General features: G+C 46.4%; 1 protein-coding gene across 2 annotated transcripts in view; it reads left to right on the plus strand.

The window, feature by feature from the left end:
• The window catches only part of TNR (tenascin R), a 536,279-nt gene that overhangs the window by 464,607 nt on the left and 47,840 nt on the right, over positions 1 to 23,832 (plus strand). For both annotated transcript variants that reach the window (XM_077332511.1, XM_077332512.1), the window contains 5 exons: positions 2,153 to 2,422; positions 8,125 to 8,310; positions 17,608 to 17,697; positions 21,723 to 21,986; positions 23,554 to 23,820. In XM_077332511.1, coding sequence (XP_077188626.1) covers positions 2,153 to 2,422; positions 8,125 to 8,310; positions 17,608 to 17,697; positions 21,723 to 21,986; positions 23,554 to 23,820 — 1,077 coding nt within the window. The remainder of the gene's footprint in view (positions 1 to 2,152; positions 2,423 to 8,124; positions 8,311 to 17,607; positions 17,698 to 21,722; positions 21,987 to 23,553; positions 23,821 to 23,832) is intronic.

A 23,832-nucleotide genomic window follows, 5' to 3' on the forward strand; every position in this document is an offset into this window, starting at 1 on the left:
GTATCTTCATGCTGGGGAAAAACTAACTACTGGATTTTGCCCCTTCATGCAGCTGTTAAAAAGCACAAGAGCCATGCGGGTGGGGTTGGGGGGGGGAGTTCTCAGATGGAATCATATGACGAGGGTCGTAATTTGGGTCCAGGTAATAATTTAATTACAAACAAGAATATTAAGGGGCAGTCCTATGCATGCTGAAGCCAATAGAGCCCCACAGATTTACTTCTTGGCCAAGGTGCCTGAGGTTGGGCTGTACCACTTTTTAAAGCCTGGATCTGGATGGCTCGAGCTAACCTGGTCTTGTCAGATCTTGGAAGTTAAGCAGAGTTTGCCCTGATCTGTATTTGGATGGGAGACCACCTCTGAGAGCCAGTTTGGTGTAGTGGTTAGGAGTGCGGACTTGTAATCTGGCATGCCAGGTTCGATTCTGCGCTCCCCCACATGCAACCAGCTGGGTGACCTTGGGCTCACCATGGCACTGATAAAACTGTTCTGACTGAGCAGTGATATCAGGGCTCTCTCAGCCTCACCCACCCCACAGGGTGTCTGTTGTGGGGAGAGGAATGGGAAGGTGACTGTAAGCCGCTTTGAGCTTCCTTCGGGTAGGGAAAAGCGGCATATAAGAACCAACTCTTCTTCTTCTTCTTCTGTTCATCTCTTGCCTTGAAAACCACACAGGCGGGTCATCATAAATTGGACACAACTTGACAACACTTCATACACACACTCACAACTCACACTAATATTCTCACATTCAAAGGCCAAAATGGAATGTGTCTGCAGATTTATTTGGGGGATTCTTTACCTCCCCAAGGAAGATCATAGAAATAATTGTGGAATGAAGGGCTGAGTCTTCAACAGAAACCAAGAGATGCCCGTGAAGGTAGGAACAACCCCAAAGTTGGCTGACTTGGTTCCTCTGATGGCATTTTTTAAGAAAATGTATTTATTCAGGGGATTTCTTTTTAGCCATTGTGAACCTCTGTGACGTGATAATAATGCCCAATAAAAAACACTAGGGAAAATGCTACTATTAAAGCATGGCACTTAATACAGAGCATAATTTTGGCTGCCACCAGCACAAAGAAAAGTATTGAATGCTCTGGAATAACCGCTGGGATGATAGCTCTGATTCCGCAGAGAGCAAATAAACCGGAGATTAGATGCACAGCAGGGACAAGAAGATAATGCCAGTTTGGTACCCAAGTGATTAACTAACTTTTAGCTCTGACTTTTTAGGCAGGTGTAATCGTGGCGCAGAGCAGTAAGGCAGCAGACATGCAGTCTGAAGCTCTGCCCATGATGCTGGGAGTTCGATCCCAGCAGCCGGCTCAAGGTTGACTCAGCCTTCCATCCTTCCGAGGTTGGTAAAATGAGTACCCAGCTTGCTGGGGGGTAAACGGTAATGACCGGGGAAGGAAAAACCACCCCGTATTGAGTCTGCCATGAAAACGCTGGAGGGCGTCACCCCAAGGGTCAGACATGACTCAGTGCTTTACCTTTACCTTTAATCCAGCAGTTATGTTTGGCATGGGTGAGTGATGTTGTGCTGTCCCAGCCAGTTCAATTCCCAATCCAGCAACTCTCATTCCACCATTGCAACTATCCTGAAGCCTGTCCGGTTGTATCCTATTTACTCTCTCTTAAGGAAAAAGAAAACGTATGGCTGAATTCACACATTATTGTGCAAGCCCAGCCATGTAGGAAGTCTTGTGCAAGTTAGAATGAGCATTTGGACACCCCACTGAAAATGATGGAGCAGGTCAGTTTTGTTAGCAGCGTTTGAATATGCAGAGAGCAAAGCACTAGGCTGCTTAAAGAATAAAATAATTTTATTTATGAAGAGAAACAACTAGGCATAGAAAGAAAGAGATAGAGGCCCATGTAGGTAGCTGCTGTCTGCAGTCATTCTGTTCAACCACTGTTCTGGAGGCAAGAGGGAGGAAGAGTCTCCCATTGAGTCAATCAGGACAATGGAGGAGATAATTTGAAAATTATCAGGCAGTTCCTTTCCTAGCTATGCTATCTCCTCCAATGCCCCCTGCAGGACACCTTTTATATTTTGCTCAATTATGCACACTGCAGATCTTGCATAGTCCAACAAGTTTCTCTTCTGATTTGTTTTCTTTCATTTATGCATGAACACCGTATTCAGTAATTGACGGGCCGACTCAGATATTGGTACGAGACGTCTCTGACACGGTGGCCTTTGTTGAATGGACTCCACCTCGGGCTAAAGTGGACTACATCCTGCTGAAGTATGGCTTAGAGAATGGAGAAGGGGGGAAGACCACCTTCCGTCTACAGCCTCCCCTGAGCCAGTACTCCATGCAAGCCCTGCGTCCCGGCTCCCGGTACGAAGTCTCCATTTCAGCTGTCCGTGGGACCAACGAGAGTGATGCCACAGCCACCCATTTTGTAACAGGTACACCCAAGATAATTGCTGGTTAAGGGGAGTGCTTCTGATCAGGTGTGGTCATAAACATTCACTTCCCATGCCATAGGAAAATCCCCAACATAGGAAAGAATCCAGAACTTTGTGGTAGCTCACCAGCTTTGGATGCTGAAGATCCAAAGGTCCAATCCCTTTTCAGCAAGATATCATAGCAGCCCGGGAAATGGGGGGAGGGGTGTGCACTTAAAAAAATGTAATTGTAATTTTGGATATGGGTTTAATGGAAGGCATGTTTTTCGTTATCCTGGAGTTTCTGGACCCTAGTTACCATTTCCCCCAGGTAGTCCTTTTGCTTCCCAAAATTTGGAACCATTACTGTACTTCCCCTGCCCCCCAGGCAAGAGGAGAAGGGAGAGGGTTGGAGAAAGTTGGCCCCCAACAAACAGCTGTTGGTTGGGGGTTATGATCTGGGTGTGGAATTGGGGCCACTGTGGTGGGCAGGTAGTTGTGAATTTCCTGCACTCTGCAGGGGGGTTGGACTAGATGGCCCTTCCAACTCTATGATTCTAGAAGAAGGTGGTAGATTCCAACCAAGAATGACCAGATTGGAAAGTCTGGAGCAAAGAATTTCCAACTCCAGGTTGGGAACTACCTGGAGGTTTGGTAGATGGAGTTTGGGAAGGAGAGGGAACTCAGCAAAGTCCAAAATCATAGAATTCACCTTCCAAAGCAGCAGTTTTCTCCTGGTGAACTAATCTCTGTTGCCTGGAGAGCAATCATAATCCCAGAAGATTTCCAGCAACAACCTGGAAGTTGGCAGCCCTTCCACTGCAGAAGACACCTGGTCTCAGGCAGGTTGACAGAAGGGCCTCCTCCTTGTCTTACCCAGTCCCTCTGATGCCCCCTGGAAGCCATCCTAGACAGGAAGGGGAAATTTCCCACCGTGTCCCATAAGTATGCAAAATGTATAGTGTATTCACTAGTACTATATAGGAACCCTTTCATCAGAATTTTTTGTAATTAAATCCAAGGCCATAGAATGCTAACAGGCTTAATTTATTGTTCCATAAAGGAGGAGGGGGGAAGCCTGCTTGAAAACTCATTTATGGGCTTGTATATTGCCTGTCATAAAGGTTACAGATGGATACTAGTACTTCGGTAATGTTAAGTCTATGATGATCCCTTGCCAAATGAACTTTCAAATGGGGCTGTGTGTGTGTTGTGTGTGTGTGTGTGTGTGTGTGTGTGTGTGTGTGCATGCACTCTTTAATGATTTGCTGAGTCTTCCCTTCTGTGATTTACTTCCCTGGCATTTGAGAAGCATAAAAGGCAAATGGGAAGCCTTATAAATTTGTCACTCTTCCATCACGGCAGTATGAAACTGTGCAGGTTCTTCCTTCCATACGTACAGCCAATGAGCCGCTGCAGCTGGTACAGGGCAGAAGGTAACCCCCAAGCTTCACCTGTCGGGATTCCAATTAGGCAACTTTGCAGAGCGTTGCACTGAAAATGCACACGCACCTTAAAAGAAAACACAGTGCTGTGTGCTGCATTCAAAGGGGAAGGCGCTTGTAGGGCTACGGTCGCTTTGTTTTTAAATTTATTTTTTTCATTTTTGTATTTGCATGCCGTCCTTCCCCGAGGGCTCGGGGTGGCTCACAGCAATCGTTCCGATAAACAGTAAATCAATAAAATGGACATATAAAATCCGAAAATCCAATATAAGTTAAAAAAAACAAACAATTCCTGCAGGGCCCCCTCCTTCTCTGTAGCAAAAGAAGAGCACATAAAGTGTTCTCCTGGTGATCCGTTGGTGGATATTAAGTGTTTTAGGTTGAGATGCCAGAATTTTTGATGGTATTTCTAGGGCTCGAACACAGGCCTGGCAGAACAGTTTCCATCTTTCAGACCCCGAGGTCACATAGGGCCCTGATCTCACTGGGGGGTAGGGCTGAAAAGGCCCTGGCCCTGGATAAGGCCAATTTAATATCTTTGGGACTGAGGATCTTGAGTAAATGTTGCTCACTAGGGGGCTTTCCGCACCGGGATCCTTGTAGCAAATTGTTTGCTGAACGAAAAATCGCCATTTAAAATAGTGCAATTCGTCATTATGCATACCTGACTTTGTAGTGGAATCCAGTTGCGTTTCTATCGTTTCCCACAAGCTTCCAGTCTCAGCAAAAATCGCTAGACAGGAAGCGCTATTGCTAAGCTCGTCCCGCCCCTGACCGTCAAGCAGCCAATGGGCAGCCGTTAGCATGCTCCCAAACAGCCCCTTTCCCTTTAAGAAAAGTTAAAAAAAAAAAAAACACACACACACACCCATTGCAACGAATATGTGTTGATTCGTTGCAAGGGAGAGACCCATCAGCTGGCAGGTGTGTTTGAGCTGTCGTTTCATCGTTGCCACGCTCCCCCCAAGTGGAAAAAAAAATCCCCCCCCCCACGGGCCCGATTTTCGGCCGAAAACAGTGTAAAAAATAAAGGGAAAATACATCAGCAAACGGGCTTGTCTGTTGTTTGTGCTTAGTGAATAAACAGCTCTGGGGAGGGACTGAAGCCGGGGAAGCCTCTAAACAGGCTTGCTTGTGGGTTGAACTTCGCTTGCTCGGAGAAAAAAAAATGGCGATCGCTTCGCCGGAAGATCAGAGGAGAGAGCCAGGGGGAGGGACTTTGTAGAAACCACAACAATGGTAACGCACAGAACTTTCCCGCTAGTGTTGCAGATTGGTTGCAGGAGTGTAGCGCTTTCCGGAGGGTGAATCCACTTTTGGGGATTTCCCTGAAAGCGCTACAAGGAAGCGCTTTTTGCGGATCGGTTTCAGGTGTGTGGCAGATTGTCAACGACGTTGTGCATAATGGCAAATCAGTAGCGTTTTCAATTGGCAACCATTGTGCGATTTTGAAGGTGTGCGAAAAGCCCCTAGATATTACTCCTGGGGAGGGGGCATTGTGGAGGAGGCTGATCTTTCATTTCAGTACCACAAACCATAGTTCCTGATGTGTTTTGTATTCACTGAAGTATTTGGGCCATGGTAATGAAGGAAAACAAAGAGGACATAACCCAGAGCGTGTTTTGCTTATATAAGGCCCCTGTTTCAATTCACCTCTGTTTAAAAAGGGTTTCTGCTAGCTAGCAAGGCTCTTACTGATAGGACTTTGTGGAGGTCATTAATTCATAGGGTCTCCAGAAGTCGGATGAGACTTGATGGCACTTAACACCCACAGCCAGCTAGAAAAGATGCCTTTCAGCCCTCTGCTACTGTGCCATCCTTCTAAGTCATAAGAGGAAGAAGAAGATTTGGTTGTGATACCCCATTTTTCACTACCCAGAGGAGTCTCAAAGCAGCCTCCCTTTCCTCTCCCCACAACAGACACCCTGTGAGGTAGATGAAGCTGTGAGCTTGGTATAGTGATTAAGAGCAGTGGCCTCCAGTATGGAAACCTGGGTTTAATTCCCTGTTCCTCCTCCTCATGCAGCCAGCTGGGTGACCTTGGGCTAGTCACGGTTCTGTTAGAGCTGTTCTTGCACAGCAGTTTCTCACAGAGCTCTCTCAGCCTCACCTACTTCACAGGGTGTCTGCAGTGGAGAAAGAGAAGGAAGACAATTGTGAGACACTTTGAGACTCCTTCTTTTTCGCTGAGAAACTGCACTGTAAGAATAGCTCTAACCAGACTATAACTAGCCCAAGGATACCCAGCTGGCTGCATGTGGAGGAGCAGGGAAGCAAACATGGCACTCCAGGTTAGAAGATGCCACTCTTAACTACTCCACCAAGATGATGTCAGGACTTAGAAGGAACATGGGATGAGATGAACCAATGGTCTGCTTCAGTAGGAGTATCAATACAGGTGTTTTTTTTAAGGTTGTGAATTGTTCTGTTGTAGCATTCAAATGCAGGTTTGCTTTTTTTCCCCCATCCATTTTTCATGAACTCTCAGTGCTGGCCTCTGGGCTTTGCCTCATTTGATTTCATTTCAGAACAATTAACCTTCCAAATGGCTTATTAGGTAACGTGGGAGATTTGCCCCCATCCCAGACCTACATATTATACGTATAGACATTGGGTGTCTAGCTGAATAGCATACTCAGAATTCTAATTAGATAAAGACCATGAAGTGCTTTGCACGCTTTAATGCATTACATAAATGATAAGGGTTATCATGACTATTAGTTAATTAGCAAGTTTTTTATTCATCTCTGTGCAAGAATTATTGGTTTGAATTCTCTGCCTGGGATTGTCAAGGAGGGCAAGAGGGCAACAAATCTAAGGAGCAATTCTAAGCAGGCCTGTTCAGAATTAAGTCCCATTTATTCAGTAGGGCTTCCTTCCGGGGAAAGGGGTTTTAGGATTGTAGATTGAGTCATGTGGTATGTGTTGCATAAGGAAAGATGCAAGTTGTTGCTACCATCAGGGCCACTCTGGGGTAGTGGTTAGAGCAGGAGTAAGCAAACTGTGGCTCTCCAGATGGCCATGGACTATAATTCCCATGATCCCCTGCTAGCATGCTGGCAGAGGCTCGTGGGAATTGTAGTCCATGGGACCTGGAGAGCCACAGTTTGGTCAGCCATGGGTTAGAGTGTTGGACCCAGGTTCAAATCTCCACTCTGACAATTTCCGCATTAAGAGACGTGCCTTGTCTTAGCCTTGCTTTGGATGTCCTTTGAATGCTGGGAGCCAGCTCTAGCATTTCCACATTTGGGCTTTCCTCCCCTCATTTCCCAGGCTGAAATTCTCCATATGCTTTCCGCATCTGAATGGGACGGAGGCAGCCTCCCATGATGCTTTGTTCCCTTCCCCTTTTCCAAAAATGTTTCTTTTTGCAAAATGGTGCCTGATTGCACCTTTCATTTTGTTGAGCTCCTTAATTCCACCATTCTATGCCCTCAATCACCTCCCTCTCTCCCCCCCCCCGCCAAGTATACTGGGATTTTGGTTTAGATGAAGGTGGGTTATTGCATTGTAATGCTGCTGCAGTGGAACATGGAAGACTGTCACTGTTGTTTTATTGATAGAAACAGCATTGTAACGCTTTTAAGAAAAAGACTGATGTTTCAGGACAGAGGAAGGGAGCGGGAGGGAGGGAGGATGGTGATGAGCAAAAGGGCATGCACAAATTACTCAAAATGGTGGCTGCAGGGAAAAACCCAAATGCATGCATTTCTCCATTGGGCAGCCCAAAATTAGATTCTGCCTTAACCAATGAAATCGCTGTAACCGGCAATTTCCAAAATGTACAGTAAGTCAGAGGGTAATTCAGATCTGCACATGGAAAGGTGGATTTTAACGTGAAAATGGATGGAAAACTTGACCCTTTAAAATGCAAATCAAAGCGATATTACTGGTACGGAAACAGTCTCTGCTATGAAAACTCAGTGGGTGACCTTGGTCCGGTGATACACTCTCAGTGAGTATGAAGTAGAGGAGGGGATAATGATGTTAGCTATTTTGAATCCCAGATGTGGAGAAAGGCAAGGTAGAAATGAAGCAAATAAAACAAAGGCGATCAAATACACTTTCTCAAATCTGTGGCAAGTTTGTCAATGTGAAAATACCTTTCTCATAAGCATGACCACTGCATTTGGACTGACAGCTTATGGGTTGATAGTGAACACAGATCGCAGTCAAGAAGAAACATTACTCTATTGTGTTGTTTGTTGCCTGGCCTGAGCCAATATGGGAAGGGTGGCTATAAAAATAGTGTTGTTGTTGTCCCCTTTCTTAATGCAGAAATCGATGCTCCCAAGAACTTGCGTGTGCTCTCCCGGACATCGGATAGCTTGCAACTTGAGTGGGACAACAGCGAAGCAGAGGTGGAGAACTTCAAGGTGGTGTACAGCACCCTGGCTGGAGAGCAGTACCACGAGGTGCTGGTGCCACGGAATACAGGTGCCACAACCAGGGCCACCCTCAAAGGTAAGCCTCCTCACCCACTGAACAGGCAGATTTTTTTTCTTGTAAACCAGCCCTATTGGTGTAGTGGTTAGGAGTGTGGACTTCTAATTTGGCAAGCCGGGTTTGAATCCCCACTCCCCCACATGGAGCCAGCTGGGTGGCCTTGGGTTCGCCACAGCCCTGATAAAGCTGTTCTGACCAAGCAGTAATATCAGGGCTCTCTCAGCCTCACCCACCTCACAGGGTGTCTGTTGTGGGGAGAGGAAAGGGAAGGAGAATGTAAGCCTCTTTGAGACTAATTTGGGTAGAGAAAAGCAGCATATAAAAACCAGCTCTTCTTCTTCAGTAATATCAGGGCTCTCTCAGCCTCACCTCCCTCACAGGGTGTCTGTTGTGGGGAGAGAAAAGGGAAGGCAACTATAAGCCACTTTGAGCCTCCTTCGGGTACAGAAAAGCGGCATATGAGAACCAACTCTTCTTCTAAACATGGGAGACGTTTCTGTTGCTTCTGTGTACATGGCAGAACTTACGCAAGTACAAACAGTTGGGTTTGAAACACTGACTTGTACAGTTACCCCAGATGATGCATTTGCAAAGAGGGTGCAGTGATTTCTGCCAATTTCCTCCTTCCACTGAGAGACCCCCAACTCTGCACTCCATGCTGTCTCTGAAGGACTGCTGGCCTCTACAAGCGATGTGTTGTGAGATAATGGGCCGCAGCAGGAGAGGAAAGCCGGAAAGCTCCACTTTCATGAAAATGAAAATCTTTGCGGCTGTTGTAAGGGCCATGCAAAGTGAGATGGTATTTCTGGTAGGGTTTTATAGAGCTAAGAGGAAGACCAAGCTCCTTTGATGACCTTGGAGGGCCAGAAAGTGCTGGCTTTATTGAAGGCATGTGATAGTGGCTACTAGCTATGAACACCTTCTCTTGGAAGAAGCCCTGGAGACAAAGAGTTGAGCATTAGGAATGTAGCCAGCAAATGAATCAATCAACTGAGGTTTCGTTGCTGGTTAATCAGAAGGGAGCCCTGACCTGGATGGCCTAAGTTAGCCCAATCTTGTCAGATCTCAGAAGCTGAGCTGCATTGGCCATGGTTCGTACTTGGCTGGAAGTCCAGGGGTGCAATGCAGAGGCCAACGACAGCAATCCACCCCTTGATAACCCTACTATTGCATTGATAACACTTGCTGGCTCACCACCCGAAGCCGATTACCTTTAATGGCATAAAAGGCTCTCCATTAAGTTGGCTTTGACTTGATGGCCCTTTCTGCCACCAATAAGAAAGCAAGAGGCCTTGTGTGGCATGGTGTTTGATGCAGGTAACACTTCCGCTGCTTTGAAGATCAGGGCAGCGCCGGGATGCTCGTCCATTCCTCCATGCTCGACCTGTCTGTTTTAAAGCAGGTGAGCGTCGGGAAACCCCCACAAATCTCAAGGAGATGCTTTTGTGGAGAAGCTGACCTGATAAAAGGCTTCCCCTTGAGATTTCCGATCTCTCAAGGGAAGCGGAGAGCATGAAAGGGAATAGCCTGTCAAGCAATGTGATTGCGACAAGATGCTCTGTTATTTGATCTGTGGGGGGCCGCTTCTTACCTGCTAGCCGTCACCGTTCTGCGGCAAAGTCATCATGCCGCGTATTAGGTACTTCCTTATACAGAGTTTATATCAGCCTTTCTCAACTTTTTGACCATTGAGAACCCCCCAAAAGGTTCTTTGGGCTTCAAGAAACCCTAGAAGTGGTGCGGTCATGCAGAATATGGTTGGGAAGCACAGCTGTGTACATGCCCACCCGAGGCTCCTTCACTTCCCACCTGCTCCAGGCCCATCATTGGCCAAAGGGGGGTATGATATGATCCGATTAATACTTAACAAGTTTTAAAAATTAATGAACTCCCACCCATTCAGGAAACCCTTCCAGAAACATCAAGACACCCCAGGGTTTCCCGGAACCCTGGTTGAGAAAGCCTGGCAGTACTTAAGAACTTGGCCTGTTTTGTTGTGCAAATTTATTGACGTTCAATTGAGTCATTAGTCAGTTAAAAGGCAGATGATTACACAACTGGAAAAATAATTAATCACCTCCATTCTAAACAGATCTTTAGCATCACAATAGGGAGGAGGTTTCTTGGGCCACAGCCAACCAACTGCAACATCACCCCCTCCGCCAGATGGCCTGGCCAATGCATCCTTTTTTGCCTCTGCGCACAAGTTATGCCTAACTGACTAACCCACCTTCTCTCGAGGGCTACAAAAAGAACAAGAAAGAACAGGGAGTGGACACCAGAGAAGAGAGATGCTGACAAATTACCCTGCAGTAGAGGGCCAAGTACAGTTCAGTGAAATAATCCAGATGGTTTGGGATAGCAGGCTCCATGCTACATCTTTTTGGAGCCTCAAATATGACGATCAATTAAACTTGGAGTGAAAAGCAAAAGCTGTTCACGAAACCTTCTCAAAAGAAAACTGGTCTATCAGCATGCATCTGCCCTGTTCAGCATCTCTTATCCAGCTGCGACAACACTATAAGGGCCCAAAGGAAGAGGGGAGGGAGGAGACCCAAGTCTGTAGCAGAATGCATGGCCGCACAGCGAAGGCAGCAGATTAAAAATAATGTTCTCCCCTTCATAAATTTATATGACTCTGTTTTGAATCTGACGCGGCTCTTTTTATCTCATGCCTGTTCTGAGGAGGGCTGCTCCAGAATTTTAATGAACCTCTGTTAGGGCCTTTCCATTTTTAAATTAAGTCTTGCTGCCTGGCTAGAAAGCTTTTAGTCAGCCTGGAAGGATTTGTTCACGCCTTGCCACACCTGATAGGTCATTCAATTAGCTAGTTTGAGGAGGAGGACGGGGAGGAGGAAGTTCCATGTTCACAGTTGGGCCCATCAACAGGTCCAATTGGGGTCATTATCTTGGCCCCATGTCTTCCTATTTTCACAGATCCCACTAAATAAAAGTGGCTAACATACACATACATCATTCCCCCAAGTGATGTCCCATGATCTCTCTTCTATAAGTGCTGGAATGTAGATATTTTTCTTCTCTTATAGCATGCATCCATACATCTATTCTTATTTCTATATTTACTGAGCACTAGGAAGGATCTTGGGATTTTCCACAGTATCATTTTCCTTGCAAGTGTTTTCCTTTTCCTTTTCTTTTTGAGGAGGGGGTCTGTTTTGTTCCTTTTAGTGGTAGTTTCACCATTATATCACTTTGTGTCTGGCATATCTCCCTGCAGATTTAAACTGCAGATTCTTCTGCTGGACATAAAGCAATGTAATATTGAATCGACCACTAGAGGGAGCAAACACATGCAGAACAGGAAAACACATGAAGATAGAAGCAAGAAAAGGAGAATGTGATAAATCTCCATGTATCTGTGCACAGGGTTTGCAATGCATACATAATGTCCCAGATTCCATCCTTGGCATCTCTGGCAAAATGAGACTTGAGAATTGGAGAAGATCAGGGCTTTGTGAGTTCTTCTAACTTAGAGTAGACAATAGGGGTGGGAACAAATTGGCTCAAAAACGAAAGTTTGTGGTGAACTTTCAGCAGTTTGTGGCTTGTGAATGGAAGTTCATGGCAGTTCAGCTGGAACAAACTTACCACAAACTTTCAAGTAATTCAAGGCAGTTTGTGAATGGATATATTTATAAACAGACTGTCTCCACTCAATCAAAAGGTTTACCAAATTTCAAAGGTAGGGTGAGATTCTCAGGATGCATTTGATGTCTCTACCTTGCATAGGATCCATTCTGTACACTTTTGGACATTCATCTGGCACTTCCCCCAATACACTTTCCTGGAGGCATCGTCTTTGGGGGTCCGTAACTTGGACCCCCCTAAATCTAATGTGTACATGACATAGAGGGCATGTAGAGCAGCTTCAGAGGGAGATCCCATGAGGGAGGTCCCCTGAGAGTTTAATGTCTCTAGCTTACATGGAGTCTGTTCTATACACTCCTCAACCTCCTGAGCTAGCACCTGTAATTTCCCCAGAAAGCACTTTCCTGGGGACACCTATTTTTTTTTGGGGGGGGGGAGAGGCTTTAATGCAGGTTCTGTAAATCCTGCCCTCACCAGACTTGGAGGGCAGATAGAGAAGAGTCAGCTGGAGATCCCCGATGAGTTTGGTGCTTCTAGCTCACCGGGTGGGCCTTCTACCCCATCACAAACGTCATGAACTGAACCGATTGATTTGGCATCTGAAAGTGTATGATGGTTCAAGGCTTATGAATTGGGCACGCCCTGAATCATGAACTGAAATGAACCACATTTTCCTGGTTTGTGCCCTTCCCTAGTATGGATAAGGGTATGATGACTCAGTATAATAACCAAAAGGAGCTCCCAGAATAGTGAAGAGCTGGGAAAAAACCAAAGTCCGTTAGCATGGTTGCCCATAGTTCAACATTGCAGGTCATGAAGGCTGAGACCTGCCCCTGATGTTGCCTTCTGATACTGGGATTCAGAGGCTGACTGCCTCTGAAAATGGAGGTTCCCTTTAGTCACCATGGCTAGTAGCCATTGATGGACATATTCTATCAGTCCTTTTAAAGCTGTTAAGGATGGCAAACTACTGTAGACCTTGATCAACTTTATGCATTTGATCTTGAGCAAGAATGCACTGGTTTGGTTATAAAATCATTCAACTGGTTTGGTTATAAAATCCTGAAAATTAACTCTTGATCACATTGCTGTACTATTTGGACCTTAGTAACTTAGAGCAGCGGTCCCCAACCTTCTTGCAGTCGGGGACCGCCTCCGAGGGTGGAAGAGAGCCGGCGGCCCAGCCGCCGTAGCTGCATGTAAACACGCATGTGCAGTTGCCGCACATGCGCGTTTTCGCCACTAGGTGGCACTAACACGCATGCACAGAGCTGCCACGCGTGCGCGTTTTCGCCAGCAGGGGGCGCAAACACGCATGCGCGGCAGCTCCGCGCGTGCGCGTTTGTGTTGCTGGCGTGCCGGCGGCTGTGCCTGCCTCTTCCCCCCCTCTCGCTGCGGGGGGGGAGGCAGGCGCGGCTGCTGGCGGCCCAGTACCATGGCCTTTACGGCCCGGTACCGGGCCGCGGACCGGGGGTTGAGGACCCCTGACTTAAAGTAAAACATGTGAGAGTGAATCCCACTGAGCCCTGCACTTTAATGCTCGGGTTTCCGCAATATATTTGCAGAGTAACTAGAAAGGCTAGGTTTCCTGCTTCAGCGGGGCATCCCCACCCCCACCTGCCATTCCACTCACCGTTTCCCTGGGCAGCAGGAGAAAAATGGGAAATGGGGGCCTATCAGCATGATGGGTGATGCGATAACATGACTTCCTGTGTGACTGGAAGTGACATCATGATATGGTGATATCATGATATTGCTGGGAAGGGCCCCCACATAACTTCTGCCACTTTCCAGCCTTATGTTTGAGAGCCATCTTAATGCAGTGGTTAATAGTGGTGGCCTCTAATCTGGAGAACCAGGTTTGATTCCCCACTCCTCCTCCACATGCAGCCAGCTAGGTCTCCGTGGGCCAGTCACAATTCTCTCAGAGCTCTCTCAGATCTGTTGTGGTGAGCAGAAGAGTAGACAGTTGCAAGCCACTTTGAGACTTCTTCAGGTAGTAAAATGCAGGGTACAAAAGACCAGCTCTTCCTCTTCTATATGTAAAAAATCAAATCCTGCCCGTAGTTCTGCCATCTTACAATGGGAGAACGGGCAGTACTTTTCAAGGGGTAAAGAATGGGTAATGGGCTGCCTCCAGTGAGGGTGAATAATATGGTCCCTTGTTTATATTTGGCTGTACTTGTAGGCAGACCTGTAGCATCTCAGAGAATCCTCTGGTCTCTGTCCATGGGAGAAATAAATAAACCCACAAAAAGCCAAAGAGCACCGCCAGAGAGCCACTGGTATCCGCTTTGATCCAATAATGATAATAGATGATAGATTGGCTTGGAAATTAACTAAATTGCTGTCTCCCCCAATGAGCCAGAAACCACAGGGCAGGCCTCCTGCCAGCAACTGGATACTTATAGCTCCGCTGCACGCAGAGAGAAGCTGGCTTCTTTCATTAATTATTGAGTGTTTCATTTATGCCTCATAAATAAGAAACTCAAATGAAAATGTTAGATGTCAGATCAGTTTGGTAACAAATAAAGCTACCGTGCACTGTTCTCTCCCTCCTTGTAAATTTTCTGGGAGGAGATGGCTGCAGGTCTCAATCACCATCAAGGAATGGTAATTCTTTGCCCCCCAAATGAAGTCCATTTTCTCAGACTCAGGTGGGTAAAAATGACCCCCCAAAGGCAACCAAGCTCTGACACTCTGGAAGTGATTTTTTCCTTTTCCTTGGAAAAGTTCAGATGCTATACTTTGAGACAGGATTTCGAAGCAGTGGCCCAAACATAGACCGATTCCACATGGAGGTGTTAAACTAGCCCCCCCCCTCCTGTTTGCAAATGCACGGTTGTAAGCCACATGTTTGCAAGCTTCCTGATGGGAGGCCCCTCCCGCATTTTCCCGTCGCCTCATTACGGCTTTTTCCCTCTTGACGAGGCGGCAAAGGAAAACAATGCAAACTTCTCCCTCCGCTCCTCAGCTTGTCAATCACTGCAAGCCACCAATCCCAGCATAGCAGTTGTTTCAGGGACTCAGACTTCCCCAGACTTGGTGGAATGACCTCCCAGGACTGCTGAGGGCCCTGACAGAGCTGTCAAAGTTCTACAGGGCCAGTAAAACAGAGCTCTTTTGCAGGGTTTTTGGTTGAGGCTGGGTTCTTAAGATCAGTGCCCCGCCCCCCCAGGCTGCACTATACCAATGTGAAAAAACCCTGGTGGATGACTATGAGGAGGTAGGAGGGTTCTTATAGCCATCTGTTGCTTATGGTAATTGTGGGACATTTATTTATTTATTTATTTTGTTTGGATTTGTATACCACCCATTCTTTACGGCTCTGGGTGGTTTACATGGAACACTGCAAGACTTTACATGGAAACTTCTTTAACTTGTTTTAAGGACTGGGGTTTTTATGGAGCTTGTAACCTCCCTTGATTTTTATGGAGTTTGTAATCTGCTGGGGGGTAAATGATAATATCTGGGGAAGGCACTGGCAAACCACCCCATATTGAGTCTGCCATGAAAACACTAGGGGGCGCCACCCCAAGGGTCAGACATGACTCGGTGCTTGCACAGGGGATACCTTTACCTTTACCTAATCTGCCTTGAGTCCCTGAAGGAAGGTGGACTATAAATTCAATTAATAATAATAATAGTAATATTGAGCAGGGGTGGGACCAGATGGCCTACATATGGCCTCTTCCAACTCTATGATTCTAAGTACATCTTTGTCTGTGGTGGGTATGGGTTCTTTTCTTTCATTCCACAGTTGCCTCTGTTTCAGAACTATCAGGATAGAACTAGATGCTACAACCAAACTGGGGCTTCCCATAAAATGATCATCCCCATTTTATGTTTTGGCACATTAAATCATGGCATCCAGTTATGCATTCCCCCTCTGCTGCCAGCAGACAGGGTCAGGGCAAGGATTAGGTAAGGATAAAATGGAGGGGAAGAGAAGGATGTTAGTCACTTTGGGTCCCCATTGGGGAGAAAGGCGATGTATAAATGAATTTAATTTAGAATCATGGAATATAGAGTTGGAAGGGGCCATACAGGCCATCTTGTCCAACCCCCTGCTCAATGCAGGATCAGCCTAAAGGATCCATGATACCTGTCCAGCCGCTGCTTGAAGACTGCCAGTGAGGGGGAGCTCACCACTTCCTTAGGCAATCGATTCCACTGATTATGAAAAAAAATTCCCTGATATCTAGCTGCTACCATTCTACACATAGCTTAAATCCATGACTGCGGGTCCTCTCCTCTACTGCCAACAGGAACCTTTCCCTGCCTTCCTCTAAGTGACAACCTTTCAAAGGCAGTAATCATCCCACATTTCAGCCTCCTCTTCTCTGGGCTGAACTTTCCCTTGTCCCTCAGGCTTTCCTCATAGGGCTTGGTCCCCAGGCCACGGATCATCCTCGTCGCTCTCCTCTGCACCCACCCAATTGTGTCCCTGTCCTTTTTGAAACGAGGTCTCCAGAATTTAAATCATTTTCCATTTAGGAACCCATATATTTGAAGGACCAATTCTCCCTATATATGCCTGTTCCATTGGCCCTCTGAGGGAAGTAGCCTCCATTTGAGAGGTGGGCCTGATTTCCATGAGATATCGGGCATTCTCTTTAAAATGTCCTGCTCTTGGAAGTGCTGAGGCAGGATTTAGAAAACTCTGCATTGCTCCTCTATGTTAGCAAGTTGGTGGAAATCACACACCACTACTATTGAGCTGACACAACTACAGAGCTGTTGGACACACGGCTGTTGAGTTTCTGCTCGTGATGATTTAAAATATATATATATTATTGGGTTTGAAATGTGTACAGAGGTGGTTGATTCTTACGGCTGTTATTTTCATAGAATCATAGAGTTGGAAGGGGCCACACAGGCCATCTAGTCCAACCCCCTGCTCAACGCAGGATCAGCCCTAAGCATCCTAAAGCATCCAAGAAAAGTGTGTATCCAACCTTTGCTTGAAGACTGCCAGTGGGGGGGGGGGCTCACTACCTCCTTAGGCAGCCTATTCCACTGCTGACCTACTCTGACTGTGAAAATTTTTTTCCTGATATCTAGCATATATCGTTGTACTGGCAGTTTAAACCCATTACTGCGCGTCCTTTCCTCTGCAGCCAACGGAAACAGCATCCTGCCCTCCTCCAAGTGACAATCTTTCAAATACTTAAAGAGGGCTATCATGTCCCCTCTCAACCTCCTTTTCTCCAGGCTGAATGTTCCCAAGTCCCTCAACCTATCTTCATAGGGCTTGGTCCCTTGGCCCCAGATCATCCTCGTCGCTCTCCTCTGTACCCTTCTTGAAGTGAGGCCTCCAGAACTGCACACAGTACTCCAGGTGTGCTCTGACCAGTGCCGTATACAATATGACATCTTGTGATTTTGATGTGACAATTTTCATTACAATGGTGGTAATTGTTTACACACAAAGCATTGCATCCCATTGTATTTTAGCAGAGTTTGGAAGCCACAGTGCATAAAAAGAACAAGATATATATATTTTTATCAAATCTACACAGACTAATAAATGCATTTGATAACAGCTGAAAGCCATTTGTTATGGTGACGAGATAGGAGCTCCTTCGGAAATGTACATTTAACCTCAACCTGCGGGTGCTTTTGCAATTTTAGGAGGCTGCCGTGTGAGAGTGAGATTGCTTCATTGCTTAACCTGTGGCTTTTTTTGTGTGTTTCCGTGTGCAGACTTGGTGCCAGGGACAGAGTACGGAGTTGGGATCTCAGCTGTAATGGACGGCAAGCAAAGTGTTCCGGCGACTATGAATGCGAGGACCGGTGAGTGAATTACACGTTATAGTCAATCACAGGGCAACGGTGAGTGAAACCGCAAGGCCTGCGTGGAAAGAAAGGCGACAGTGATGCCTCAGGAATCTGGGTCATGTGCTGAGCGTTAAGCACTCAAGGCTTCAGAGATTGGCGCACCCCCTGTCTGTGTCGCAGTTTATTCACAGGAACAAAGGGGCACAGGAGCACAGCAAGCCACACGGCAGATTCTCTAGGCCAGGAGTAGTCAAACTGTGGCCCTCCAGATGTCCATGGACTACAATTCCCAGGAGCCCCTGCCAGCATTCGCTGGCAGGGGCTCCTGGGAATTGTAGTCCATGGACATCTGGAAGGTTGCAGTTTGACTACCCCTGCTCTAGGCATAGCCATGAAATTGACTATCTCCGGGCTTTTACGGAAGGTGACCACTTCTCGCTCTGGTGTTCTGCCTTCTGCTTTTTAGATTTGTGCCGAAAGGGTCAAGCCACAACAAATTAAAAAAAAAAAGTATTATGTTGTGTGGATGTATCAAATGAAAAACATTTAGGGGTCTGAACGTCAGACTGGGCAAACATTCCTGGCGGATGAATCTGTCCTGTGAACCACATAAAACCAGATGCGTTTCGGCTTCTGCCGCCTTCCTGCGTGGTCACAAATACATTAAATATTTTTAAAAAACACATTCAGGGGGATATTCTATATTTTTCATAATCAGGTGTTGTTTTCTCCTGCGTTGTGTGGTTAGGCCTGCCCTTTTCAACCTTTTGACTGTGGAGGAACCTCTGAAATATTTTTCAGGCTCCGAGGAATCCTGGAAATTGGGCCATGGAACTGAAAAAAAGATGCAGAGGCCAGCCAATCAATTGATCATTTACCATTTTTCCTTTGTGGAGACAGAGTCCAGAGCCCATTCTGCACACATAAGATAATGCACTTTCAGTGTGCTTTGGCAGCTGGATTTGCTTGTGCAGACCAGGAAAATCTACTTTTAAAGTGCATTGAAAGTGCATTATCCTACATGTGCAGAATAGGCCTAGGTCTGTAGAGCAACAGGGGAAGTGGGCTCCAATGATGTCTAGTGATGTCAGCAGCCATCCGAAAGTCTGGGGGAAAACTCATAACCCTCGGTTTATAATAATAACTCATTACTCTCCTGTAACCCCAGGGTTCGCTGGGTTAGGTAAAGGATTTCTTATATATAAAGCCATGGGTTCCTCCTCGGGATGCCTGTCTTCACACAACTTTGATCTGGTCCAGAATTTCCAATAGCTCTGGATGTGTGTCACATCAAGCAGTAGATGGAGTCACAGCTGCCTTCTGCATCTCCTTTGGGAAGAACCAAGGCAAATGAGAGTGAAAAGCCAGGGTGGTTTGAAGGAGAGCTCTGCCAAAATACCTTTGGCTGTTGCCACTAGAGTCAGGCAGAGACCTTAACAAGAGCCCTTCTCCCCCTTGAAAGAGCATTTTCCCTGGGTCTCTGCGGGAGCAGCTGAGGTGCATAATCAAAGAAGAGACAGTGCCCTGTCTGAGCCCGGGTTGTTTTTTCGCTCTGGAGAAGACAGAATTCAAAAGAGGAGACCAACGTCATTCCGGCGGAGGAAATCAGTCATTAAAAAAAAATAAAATAAAACAAGCTGTGATTTTGTTTTAGAAGCGTTTTGCAGCCAGCGCTTCAGTAGGAATTCAAACAGCTTTGCCTTTATGTGGAGTTTATACAATGATCACAGCTGCAAATATAAAAGCTTGGCGTCCCTTTCCGGGATATTGATTCCTAGATCCCACATCGTACCGCTCTATTCCAGCTAGCAGAATTCCCTTATGTTCTGTTTAAACTTTTGACAGCCGGTCTAAATGCATGTTATCACAGGGTCTCTTGGAGAACAGGAAAAGGGCCCTGTGCTGGTATTTATTATGTTTTATTATTTAATAGGGACCTGGAGGGTCCTGGCTAGCCCATGATGATCACATCTCAGAAGCTACGTAGGGTCAACCCAGATCACAGTTTGGATTGGAGACCTCCAAGGAAGTCCAGGATCACGATACAGAGGCAGGGGACAGCAAGCCCACCTCTTTTTAGCCTTTGCTTTGAAAACCCAGTGGACTCACACCAGTGGGCTGGTCTTGATGGCACTTTCTACCCCCATTATTTAGAAAAAGAAGAAAAAGAAGAAGAAGAGTTGGTTCTTATATGCCACTTTTCTCTATCCGAAGGAGGCTCAAAGCGGCTTACAGTCGCCTTCCCATTCCTCTCCCCACAACAGACACCCTGTGGGGTGGGTGAGACTGAGAGAGCCCTGATTTCACTGCCCGGTCAGAACAGTTTTATCAGTGCCATGGCGAGCCCAAGGTCACCCAGCTGGTTGCATGTGGGGGGGTGCAGAATCGAACCCGGCTCACCAGATTAGAAGTCCTCACTCCCAACCACGACACCAAACTGGCTCTTTTCCTTGGATCAAGCCACCAGTGCAGCCTTTTTCAGCCCTCTGACCACTGAAATATTTTTCAGGCTTCAAGGTGCCAGGAAGTGATGTCAGCTGGAACCATAAAAACCCAAATGGTGATGGTTAGGACCTCCAAGGGTTGAATGTCTGTATAAATGTTACAATTGTATTACTTTTGTTGTGCACATTTTTTAAAAAAAAAAAGCTTTAGGAATTGAAAACATATGTCCAGCCCATAGGCTATTGCAAAACAGTGTGCTATGCACGATATGAACCACTAGACCAGTGCATTTCAGCCCTTATAGGGCCTTCTTCAAAGGTCTGGTTTTAACATGCACCAGTTCTTAACACACATCAAATGCGTACGGCAGCCAATAAAAGCTCCAAAGTAAGAGCCTGTAAAGCATCAGAGTCCCGTAATGAAAGAAGATGTCTACTTTGCAGTCATTAGCTCTCTTCCCAAGGCTGCCCAGAATTTCAATGGTGTGTCCTCTTATTAGTGCATGTCTTGCAATACATGCCATTGACATTTTTGGCAGCACACTGTTTTGCAATAGCGCATGGGCTGTATATGTTTTTAATTCCTAACGTTTTATTTTTAATTGTACACAATAAAAGTATAATACAATTGTAACATTTCTACAGCCATTCAACCCTTGAAGGTCCTAACTATCGTCAATTGGGTTTTTATGGATTTGGTTCCAGGTTTCCCCCCCCCCCCCATTTGGTTTTTGTAGTGATGTCAGCTGGCCAGCATCATTTCCTTGCCACACCCCCCTTGGAAGTGAGAGGAGCCTCTGCAGCAAAAGTTTAAATGACCGGGGGCCCTCCCCTTCCCATCCACTCCAGGCCTATCATTATTCACTTTGAGAGGGGGCAGATCAACCTGCACAAATAAGGGTAGCATTTTTTTTTAATTCACCCCCCCCTTTTTTTTTTACCAGAGCCAGAAATGGCAGGCCCAGGGTGGGAGGGCTCTCCCCAGCTCCCACTGAGGGGCTTTTGCAGTACCATTTGGCAGTGGTCCGCAACCTTTTTAAGCATTGGCAGGGGCTCATGGGAATTGTAGTCCATGGACATCTGGAGGGCTGCAGTTTGACTACCCCTGTGCTAGACACACCAAAGCAGCCAGTTCAGGTAGAGGATTTTGGACATATGCAGATGGTCAGTTATTTCATGGGTAATTGATTGCCACTGAGGAGAAGGAGGAGAAAGGAGCCCTTTAGCTTTTCTACACTGGGTGCTAAAATATCTCAATTAAGCCATGGTAGAGAGGACTGCAGCACTCACCTCTGTGGTGACTATGAACCCGTGACAAAATGCAGAGATCTCCTCTAGGCTGTGGCTTGGCAACCCTTAGATGGGGCACCTCACAAGAGTAGTTTGACCGCTCTACACAGAATGGACCAGCACTCCTATACTGCTGCTCAGGTCAAGTTGACACTGCATGGATCTCTCTTCACTTGAAAGCCCTCACAAAATATGTTCTTGAGGAGAATTTTGAGAAGAATGTTTTTCTCTAAGACTGGTCCATTCCCAAGCAGATCTGGAATGCTAGTGACAGGTGACTTTCATAACTTTCTTCTCCTGCTCTAGAGCTCGACAGCCCTCGTGACCTCATCGTGACGGCTTCCACGGAGACATCGATCTCGGTAGCCTGGACCAAAGCCAAGGGCCCCGTTGATCACTACCGGGTCATCTTCATGCCTTCCTCAGGAATGGCGTCTGAGGTTACAGTGGCCAAAGAGAAGTCTGAGCTTACTCTATTGGACTTGGAGCCGGGGACAGAGTATACCATCTCTATCATTGCAGAGAGAGGCCGGCAGCAGAGCCTGGAAAAGACAGTGGATGCGTTTACAGGTACCAACTCAGGGGATGTCAAGGCAGCTACTGAGGGACAAATTGAGTTACTTGAGGAACTAGGCAATGTGGTCTCCTCCAAGGTTCTGTTTGGGACTTTTCCTACTGGATCAGCAGTCAGGGATTAGTGGTGTGATAGCCAGGTTGGAAGGTGACACCAAATTATCCAGGATAGTAAACCCCCCCCTTCCAAAAAAAAAAAAAAACCTGGAATGTTCCAAATGTTTCTGTTGTGGCTGCATCTAGAATACAGTGCTGTGTAGTTTTCGTTTCAACAACGATATCGTAGAGTCAGAAAAGGTTCCGGAAAGGATGAGGAAAACGATCAAAGGGTTGCAGCGCCTCTCCTGCAGGAAACAGCCGAAGTCTTAGGGAGTCTCTGGGTGGAAAAATAAGAGAGCATGGGATATGATAGAGGTTTACGAAATTATGCATGGAGTGAAGAAAGTGCATAGCGAGAACTCATTTTCCTATAATACTAGAACTCCAGATCGGCCAGTCAAAATGAGCAAGGCTACATGTACTATGGAGGAAAGGAAGTACATGCTGATGCAACATGTAATTAATTTGTGAAACTTGCTGTCACAAAATGTTGCAGCGGACGCTGGCTTAGAACCTTTCAAAATGGACTGTGCAGCTGCATTTCTGATAGGTCTGTGAGTAGAGGAAAGCGGCATATAAGAACTAACTCTTCTTCTAGTAAAAATCAGGCTACAAAAACAGCTCTGCTTCTTCTTACTGACTCCCCAACTCTGCCCTTCCCACTCTTCAGGAATTTTCCAATCCAGATTTAGCAACCATATTGTAAGTGCGGGTCCCATTCCCTTAAAAGAGATGGGGGATCCTCCACACCTGTTTCCCACCTCTCAGATTTAGTAACCATGTTATAAGTGGAGGCCCAATTCCTTTAAAAGGGGTGGGGGAGTCCTCCATTCTTGTTGTCCAGCCACTGGGAAAAATTACATCCATGGCAACATCACATATGGCACTCCATCACTTCTATTAAAGAAAACAGTAGTGACATAGGATAGCTCTAGGCATCACCAGAAACCATAGTGGATCTAGAATTGTAGTGATTCTTAGAGTTACCGAAGTCCCTTTGGGGGGGGGGGAGTTCCCCCCAGAATTGATGTGGTTCCACAGCCAGAGTTGTGCACTCCATATCCCCACCCACTATCCTCCCACCATTCGCCAAACACTACTTAGAACACAGAGATCTGGACATTCTTGACCCTAATTCCAAGTAAATGATATACTGGTTATGTATGCAGTTACGTATATTTGAAAAGGGCCTGTAGCTTTGTGTCGAAGCATCCCAGGTTCAGTCTGCGATATCTCTAGTTTAAAAAGGGGCTCAGGTAGAGAGTGATGTGAAGAGCCCTAATCTGAGATTCGGGGAAACTGTTGCTAGTCAGAAGAAACAATACTTACCTTGAAAGAGTATTCTGAGTATAGGAAAGCTTCTTGTGTTGAATGCTGACTGTCACTGCATGGGTTTCAAGGCTGAAAAAGACCCAACCCATAATTTTTCCAGTCTTGCAGCTCTCTTTTGTGTTCTTGCTTTCAGGGTTCCGACCAATCACGCAGCTCCACTTTTCTCATGTGACTTCCTCTAGCGTGAACATCACTTGGAGTGATCCCTCTCCTCCAGCAGATAAGCTGATACTGAACTATAGCCCGAAAGACAAAGAAGAAACCAAGCAAGTGATGTTGGACCCCACCAAGAGACATGCTTCCTTGAGTGGCCTGCAACCATCCACAGAGTACATTGTGTCCTTGGTGGCCGTCCATGGCCTCATCAGCTCTGAGCCCATCATCGGCTCCATCACAACAGGTAATCAGAGAA

The sequence above is a fragment of the Paroedura picta genome, chromosome 4 (assembly GCF_049243985.1).
Source record: "Paroedura picta isolate Pp20150507F chromosome 4, Ppicta_v3.0, whole genome shotgun sequence".
Lineage (NCBI taxonomy): Eukaryota > Metazoa > Chordata > Lepidosauria > Squamata > Gekkonidae > Paroedura > Paroedura picta.